An 8,995-nucleotide genomic window follows, 5' to 3' on the forward strand; every position below is an offset into this window, starting at 1 on the left:
GAATATTGCTCACTGGAGCTAACAGAAATGAAAGGGGCAAAAGTGAACAGTGGCCCATGCTCGAAATCATTAAATGTTCAGATAATGCATAGTATACGATGGGTGGGATTTCATTTTTACTTTTAGATGTCAACTTCTATTCTAGAGGTCTAAAGCTTTTTTGTTCTACTATTACTTATTTAGCACTTGGAAGTGTCAGCTTGCAGGGAAGGATGCCTAGGCAGAGAGGGAAGAAGGCAGGAATATTATTTGTCAACTTAATCAATGCAAACAATAAAAATAGTGAAGGTGGAATCAGGCTCTTATTCTAGATAGTAGCTTTAACCTAATTTAATAAGCCAGTTCTTAGGTGAACAAAACTACTGTCAGTTTAAGTGTGTGAGTGCGAAATGTGGTTCCTCACTAGGAAAATGTGTCTCCAAAAGAGCTATTTGGGAAAGCCTCCCTCTGACAGAGCCTTGAGTAAGACAATGACTTCCACCAACAAATGGCCTGAGCACTGCACCTGCAGTGGCCTACTGCAGGTTAGGTACCACCATGGTTGTTAACTTCCATGTTGAATTAGAACAGTATCTCCTCCCTTCAAACAAAACTGGACAGTGAGGTCTTACACTTCTCAGAACAGATTGATATGTGGCTTGAGGTGTCCTTTTAACAAATGCAACACAAAAAAGGATGGCCTATGTTGGTTATATTACTGCCTCATTATTTTCAGATGTTACTTAATAGATTTGCAGTCTTGAGAATCATTCTTGTATCTTAGTTTGTCTTTTTCTGCTATGCAGTAACGGTAAGCAAGAGGACCCACATACGGAGTTCAGAGCCTAGTACCGATTCTGGCTAAGACACGTGTCTTAACATATTACAAGATAACGGCATAGTTGAAACGAATCAGATTCTTGTCCATCATGTCACTAAAACAAAGAACTATTGTAAGTTTGGTAAAATGCATAGGGGATTACAGCGGAACATTTGATTCAGCATTACAACTCATTTCAAAAGATTATCATGCAAAGCCAACACAGCACACAGGAAACAGTAATACCAGTAATTAGAAATTAACTAAAGGAATTGTTTTAACTTAAAATCACTATTTATGAAATAGCAATAAACAGTAAATAGGTTACCAATGGACAGCTACAAATCTCAAAAGAGAAAATGCTTTTTTTTTTTACCAGCATCTATGCAGAAATTTATTCCTGCCTCAGTACTGTTCAAGACTGAATTTACTGTCACTAAGCCATGAATATAGAAGCTTTCCAACTGATAATTGTGTCTTACTATTTACAAAGTTTATTTATAAACTCATTTTCATGCAAGTATAAAACACTAATTCCATGGACAAATACACATTTGTTCACCACTCTAAATTATGTACATTGTATTTGCATCTAATATTCAGAGAAGTGCAAAGTCCACAGTGATGTAAATAACGATAGTTATGTAAACTATTATATGATGACCTCTCAAAAGACATTAGTAGCGGTATGATACTGTATTTTTTTGTATACTGCTAAAATCAAACATTTTTGCAGTAAAAGAAGATACATTTCTGCTACATTCAAGTGATTATTTTATTACCATATATTATGTCTTACAAACTTTACTGGAGATGAGCAAGAGAGCTACAAAACCATACCTTAACACAGGAGGTGTACTGCATGGTATGTGCAGGCATAGCAAAGGGGAGTTAAGAACTGGAAAGAAAACAAGCTAAGAAAACTTGTACAAAAATGGGTAGTAATACTGACTAACACTGGGTTATAATCTTACTTATAATAGACCTGAAGGGCTACTAGAGATCCAATTCAGAAACATCTGTGCACTGTAGGTACAGTTTGGTGCAGATCAAGAGTGCACTAATACAGTCAATGTTGTTCACATAAGATAATGCAGAAAATAGGCTGATATGCATATAAACAACTAATTTGTTTACAGTAAGTAGGGGCAGCACAGTTGTAGTACTGCATCCTTGGCACTTAGTGATAGGACAACATATATTTGTTTTAACTAAATTCATAGACAGGATATATACTGATTTGTAAGATGTAAAACATACATTATCCCTTTGAACCTTCCAGTTTTACAGCATTTTTCTAATTTTCAAGTTTAAATGCAAATATGATACGTTAGCTAGATACGGAAGACATTTCAGATATTGGCTTAAAACAAGACCTTCAATAAAAAGATGACAGAATCACAAATTAATTAAAAATCATATTAATTAAATCTGTAACTGATGTCTTGTGCTAAAAACAAAATCTGAAATGTTTTTTTTAAAAAAAAAAAAAACAGCAACCTTGTAATACAGCCCACAATACCTTTACGGGCTTTTCCTGAATAGAAGTTGCTTCTTTAATGTCCCTTTCATATATGGTAATTTCACTCATAAGAACTGCAGAAGTTATTAATCTGAAAAGTTGTAACTGAAGTTTGGCCTAGCAGATCATATCACACAGAATGGAAGAAAATATGCTCTTCAAAGAAAGCATGTTTCAGCTATGAAAGGGTTTCAATTTTAAGTGATTGTCCTTGTATTGAACAATATTAACAACTGTCTGGAGGGAGCCAACTTACTTTTGCCAGTTTTAAACAAACTGGCTAAGTTGCCATTTTATATTATATATAACAAATGTAATAAAATAATTATTAACATATAATGATGTAACACTTTAAAATTAACTGGTTTAAAATATTTTACAGAGACATTTATTATATATGAACTATACAACACACAAGAGTATGAAATATTTTGAGCATATACACATTTCTGTATTTTTCACGTAGATTATTATTTTGCACCAGACATTGGTGTCTGCAATCCTCTCAGATAAAAACAAAATAAAACCCCAGAATGTTTTTGTGGATGTGGGTTTTCTTTTTCTTTCTTGAAAATAAAACAAGGATAATTTCTCTAATGACTTTTTTCTTTTTCTATTTTCATATTTTGCACAAAGCTCTTCAAATGGAACAACATACATATAAAGAATAACCTCTCTCTACTTTGCAGTGCAAATTGCCAGGGGTAAAGTTTAAACCAAAACTGACCCTTTCCCCAGTATGAACATTGAAAACTGCAGTCAAAGTAAACGTCCCTACCAATCGCTATTGAGACTCCTTTCCTCTTATTTAAAATGCAGTCCTTTTCAATATCCATTTTAATAAAAATATTTGCATAGAGCAGCCTTGAATTATTTCTAAAGAACGTTATGAGCATTTTAACACAAGATAAGGCACATGTTTTTCAGCATTAATAATCTAAAACTAATCCTGAGGATCTGCTCCTCCCCCTCAGAAAAATCTGCTTTGTTAATATACCCTGTATTACCTGAAGAAAGCAGAAAAGCAGTAAAGAATAAAACAAAACTCTGCAGATGAACTAAAGGCAGAACACCAATAACTCCTGATAATAGTGTGACAAATTCAAAGATGAGGAATGAAGTCATTCTCTAAACAAATTGGGGGTGGGGTGGGGGAGGGAGGGGAAAGACAGCCAATAGCACTGTAGATTTTAGATAAAAGTTCACATAATATGGATGACATTTACAGTGAATTTTGCCAAAATAAGCTCCCATCAGAAAAAAGGTAGCTAAATTGTGAGGCACTTGAGGTTCAGAAGAAAAGGAGGAATGCAATGGGTCTCTTTCATAGAAAACCTGAAGTTGCATATCATATCCTTGTATTAAGCGTTCTATTAAAGTGCTAGAAATGGAGACAAAACAAAAGGATTTAAATATAAAATAAGTGATTAAAGAGCTTATTATGCATTAAGTGCTTTTGATTCTCATGAATTCAGAGCTTTTTAATATTTTTTTTTAAAATACAGCCTGGAAATAATCCACCTGTGAAATTATCTTCCTTGTGCCATTGATGCTGTTTGTAAAGTGCCCAATTGTGTTCTAAACAACAAAACCATTTGCCTTATCTTATGTTGTATAGCATCACATAGTCTGTAGTACATATGTAACCCATACTGCAATGACAGTTAATTTGATGGAAAACAGCACATGCACACTTTTAGTCAGAAGTTTTAATTCCACCCATCACTCAAAAAAGCCAGGTCTTGGATTACATATCCACCAGTATATAGTGCAACCAACCTCATATTCTCAAAATGTCATTTAGCTGTTAAAGTCCAATGCTCAAAGACAGACTGATCAAGCTTTTCCTCTGAGCAGCCTGATGCCCAGACAAAATCACAGATGGAGCTCTAGATCTGAATCACATAAATCCACTAGATGCCAAATCTGAGAAGGATCTGGGTTCTTTTGGATGATGAAGAGGCTGAAGATGTGTGGCAGTCTGAGCATTATTGATCACATCTAACTCAGGGGGATAGGCTTCATTTACATTTCCTCCACTGAAACTGTTCTGGAACTGGCAGGGAAAAAGGATAACACAAATGGTGAGTATGGGAAACCAATTTATTCATAACTTCATAAAAATCCTCCTAAAGACACACATTGGATGAAATAAGCTTTAAAACCTTTTTTTTTTTTATGATGAATGATGAGAAGTTAATTTGCATTAAAATAGGGTCTGAATCATCAGTGAAACTTACCCACGTTGAAGCCAGTGGGAGTCCTACTTCTGGTTAAGTAAAGAAACATTGCTATTATCTAAAGCATAATACAGTTTCCATTTCTAGAAACTACAGCCTGATTGAGCACTCCTCATTTCCACATCCAGCTGCTACATTTTGAAAGCAACCTATTTGCATATTTTCATGTCTGCAGCGGGATCTAGTATTTACAGCTCTTCCAGGAATGCACACACAGATCTATTAGTAAGCTGAAGTGTACTGCATTCCATCCACAGAATGAACTATCATAGGGTGGACTTTTTTGACAAATGCTTATCATAACAACAATGCCAAGTATGAACAATGAGTGGCATTCATCAGTCTTGACATAATTGTTCACAGGATTATTTTAATCGCCTGATATAATGCTTCCTGTCATGCTATGGAAAAGTCACTTTATCTACAAAATACTCCATTCAGTCATGCAAAGAAAATACAGCAAAGTATTTTAGACATTTTTATCATCTCTTCATGAGTGGCTTATAAGTATTCATTTATTCAAGGTTTGCTCTTAAACATATGTTATACATTCATTCATCTATCACAATATGCCGCGTTTCAGAAACTTTTTTCTTTCTATGCAAACACTGAAATTTGACCAACTGTGCACAGTTCTAAGTTTAACAACAAGGCTATAGCCATGTGAATTATGTTTTTAATCTAGTTGCCGTACTTTTACAGACAGTTACAATAACATGTGCTAGGATTACTTCTGACAAGAGCAGATTGTTTCAATATTCTTCAGTAACAACATGAGCATGCTCGTTAAGATTCCCAAGAAACTTCTCAACACAAAATCTAGGACTTCGCAAGGCTTCTCCTGCTTAATAAGTGGTACTGACCTTACACAGGCAATTAAATTATCTAAGGCCTTTCTGCCCTTCTCCATCACTAAAAGTGTTTTTAGACTACATTGGCTGTGAACATACCACAATTATAAGTTAGGCAGAAGGTCAAAGCAGATGACCCTCCTGGCTTTCTAATCCCCGAGTCTTTTCACCTAGAAATTGATGGGAGTTAGAAGGCTGAGAAAAAGGATAGCATTCATGGCTTGCATAGCAACGTCTGTCCTCCCCCTAGACTCCAACAGCTGATAGGGATGTCAGTGCGCTAAATCCAGCCACAAAGACTGCCCTACTTTGGTTTGGCTGTGTCAACGTAGGCTTAGACAGTACTACTCTATCTGCTTAGTTGCATCCTTACTGAAGATACCAATTAGTAATGAAAGCAAATCTAAAGTTTATTATCATAAGCCGTGACACATTCTCCCCATTTACAGTAACAAAACGTGTATTTTTTGCCATCGTGGCTGTGGCATAGGTGATGTTTTACAAGACTACTTCAAGTGTAGCAGCTATAATTCTAACTTAGTAGTTCCCATGGATTCACATATTTTAACGTTCTTAACTCCTCTGATACAACCTAAATACAACCTATGTAATATAACCGTACATAAATATAGGGTTGTCTTCCTCTGGAGTAATGGCATTTCTCAGCATAAAAATTTTGGTTTATACAGAGTGTTACTTTGCCCTCAATCTATAAAGATGTTAATTGACAGATGTGACTAGAGGCCAAAAGTAAGCACAGTTTGATACAAGAGATGTCAGTTTTTCTCGTGTGATCAGTATATAGCAGTATGGGCTGCAAAAGTCAATGCTATTTGGTTCAGGAACAAGCAGTCTCTTCCCACTGCACCAAGATGGCTATCTACGGTCACTTTTACAAAAGGGGTTGGCGGAATAATCCTGCCTTATCTCATCAAGAAGCCTGCTTCTCTTTTAAGCTCATTTGGACAAATGTTCAGCAGTTCCCTTCAGAGGTAAGCAGGAGCTAATGTATACAAAGGCAACATCAGTCCTGCACCAGGTTTCTTCTTGCACATGCTAGCCGCATCCACACAGCACAGTATACTATAGCAACAGGGGCTGAATTTGCCTCTCAACAACTTAAGGGTAACTTTTCACAAAATAAACACTTTTTTAGTATAAACAAGGTAAACGCGGTATTATTCCTGCAGAAAATAATAATGTGGAAAAGCATTCTAGCAAATATGAAGTAATAGAAGTATTCATTTATTGCATTGAGAGATTATCTTAGTCTTTAGCCATTAAACCATTTACAGATGAGAGGAAAAATTAAGCAAGAAAATAACAAAAAGGGGGTGTAACGAAAATTAAGGCTACACAACAACAAATTAATCTATAAAATAAATGTATTTGAAACCAAACATTAAAAAGAAAGAAATTAAATTGCTTATGCATTAGCTGTTCAAAACTGATGCACCACATCAGTATAGCTTGTGTGAAAACAACAATTTTATACTATTACATGGGTGAACTTGGATGACTCTGAAACTGCTCTGCAACTCCATTTACCAAGCAGTAACACTGACCACAGCCAGGCAACACGCAGCCAAGTGCTGCGTAAGCTCGCGCACTGGAGTTTGTCAGAGTCACTCTGTGCTATTTCAGCTCTTGGGCTCTCAGGCAGAAGCTATTAATCTTGCCGAACTTTTATCTAAATGTCTGCAATTATATTTTTTCTGCTAGTGAAACAGTTTTAAAAAGGATATGTTTTGAACTTGTATTAAGCATACTGAAAAGCTGGGTATGTTCTACTTGCATTCCTCACCTCTGTCTTGCATAGGTTAAACGCCAATTAGTTCTTTAATTCTGTAACTGCTTATGCATGTGCATAAGCACTTGTAGGATCAGTACTTCAGAACATTAACTCATTGAGGTAAAAAAAAATTGAGGCTATGTAATTGAGAAGCATTAACAGAAATAAATGGTACAATTTCAATTACTTCAACAAAGTAGCATTATTCAGAATCAGGAATTACTTTAGTAATTGACTTTTTTTTTCTAAATTAATTTTACTAATGAAGAACAACTGTGCTTAAAACTGTAGTCTGTGCTACAGCCAGGCTCCTCTCTTCTACAACTTTTATTGTGCACTCTTATATGCACTATATGAAAAAGATCCAAACTACCACCTGTGAATATAATTTTTTCCTGCTCTTTCATCTTCAGCAGACAATTTAGACAGCAGCTTGAGGAACAAGCTGACTTTCACTTATGGCAATATACAAAAAAGATTTTTGCAGTCTCGTGTGTAGAAATGCAATAGTTCATAATATTTCATGCTATTTATGTGATATTATTATCTGTTACTTTAAGCAATCCTAAAATCAAAGTATCTCAGTAGCTAAAGAACACTAACATTTTAAAAACACGATATTTTTCTGTATCCTTACAACATATTTAATGAAAATGAATATGCCAGATATTACTAACATCATTCCACTCCTCTAAAAAAAGTAAACAAGCAAATCAAGCCTTTGACCAACCTGCTTTTCCTCTGCACCTACTTGGAAAATTAGTGGTAGATGCAACAGGCTAGTTCACTTACTCTTGCTTTAATACTGCCAAAGAGAGCTACCAGGCTGTGGATAAAAACCTGACATAAAAAAAAAAAAAAGCAACTTTCTTCAGTCTAATGAACAAATAAAGCAAGGACAGTCACACACTGCTAATCAGTTTCAAACTCAGTGATTCCACTACAACAAATCCTGCATCCCAGTAGCCAAACGAATCAATAAAAACTCTAATCAAAATGCAAGCATGTAGCTATGCTGTTTACCTTACCTTGTTCGACAATGTTTGATGATTTGCCATCATAGGATCATATTGCATTTGATCCACACAGCTGGGCTGTGCTTCTTGCATGCACTGGTACATAGAAACAGCGCCTGCATAGCACGTTTGAGGATTTAGCAGAACCGACTCAGAGTTTATACCACACTCATGATTTTCAGGGACTTGCTGCAAACAACTGAGAAAATCCTCCAAGTTGGAAGAAGCAGAATAGCTTGATCTCTCAAAACCTGCTACGGGGAAATCCATTTGAGAAAAATTAGAAAGCTGTGGCATCATCTCTGTGGGCTGCTTGTAAGGAACAAACTCTTGCCTGCATGCATACGGAGAAGTGTTTACTTCCGATTTGTAAGAGAACTCGGATGTAGTGGCATGCATGCCAGGGAATGCATACTGCTGTGGCTGCTGCTGCAAGCAGCTAAGAGGCATGCTGGTGTCAGAGCTCCAATTTGTGAACATCCCATTGACTTGCATATGTTTCATCTTTTGACAGAGCTGCTGCTGTTGTTGCTGCTGCTGTTGTTGCTGCTGCTCCATGAGCTGTTTCTGGTGCTGATGAAGTTGATGGGGATCTTGCTGTACCAAGCAACCTTCATTTGGGACCAGGGGCTGCTGCTGGTTACAGCTTGAATATAAGAAGTCAGACTTATTTAAAGAATCCTGAACATATGTCAAGATTTCATCAGTTATGTCAATGTCCTCAATATCATCCACTCCAGACAATTCAGTTTTAAAAAACTCCTCATCCTGCTGA

General features: G+C 36.1%; 1 protein-coding gene across 1 annotated transcript in view; it reads right to left on the reverse strand.

Moving 5' to 3' along the window:
• Positions 1 to 3,806: 3,806 nt before the first annotated feature.
• AHR (aryl hydrocarbon receptor) overlaps positions 3,807 to 8,995 on the reverse strand; it is a 22,273-nt gene continuing 17,084 nt past the window's right edge. Inside the window, exons 10-11 of the mRNA XM_010131961.1 lie at positions 8,233 to 8,995; positions 3,807 to 4,377 (exon numbers count right to left, since the gene is read on the reverse strand). The exon at positions 8,233 to 8,995 is cut by the window's right edge and continues 30 nt beyond it. Of these exons, the coding sequence (XP_010130263.1) occupies positions 4,222 to 4,377; positions 8,233 to 8,995 (919 nt within the window). The 3' untranslated portion in view covers positions 3,807 to 4,221. The remainder of the gene's footprint in view (positions 4,378 to 8,232) is intronic.

This window comes from Buceros rhinoceros, unplaced genomic scaffold (genome assembly GCF_000710305.1).
Source record: "Buceros rhinoceros silvestris isolate BGI_N320 unplaced genomic scaffold, ASM71030v1 scaffold9792, whole genome shotgun sequence".
Taxonomy (NCBI): domain Eukaryota; kingdom Metazoa; phylum Chordata; class Aves; order Bucerotiformes; family Bucerotidae; genus Buceros; species Buceros rhinoceros.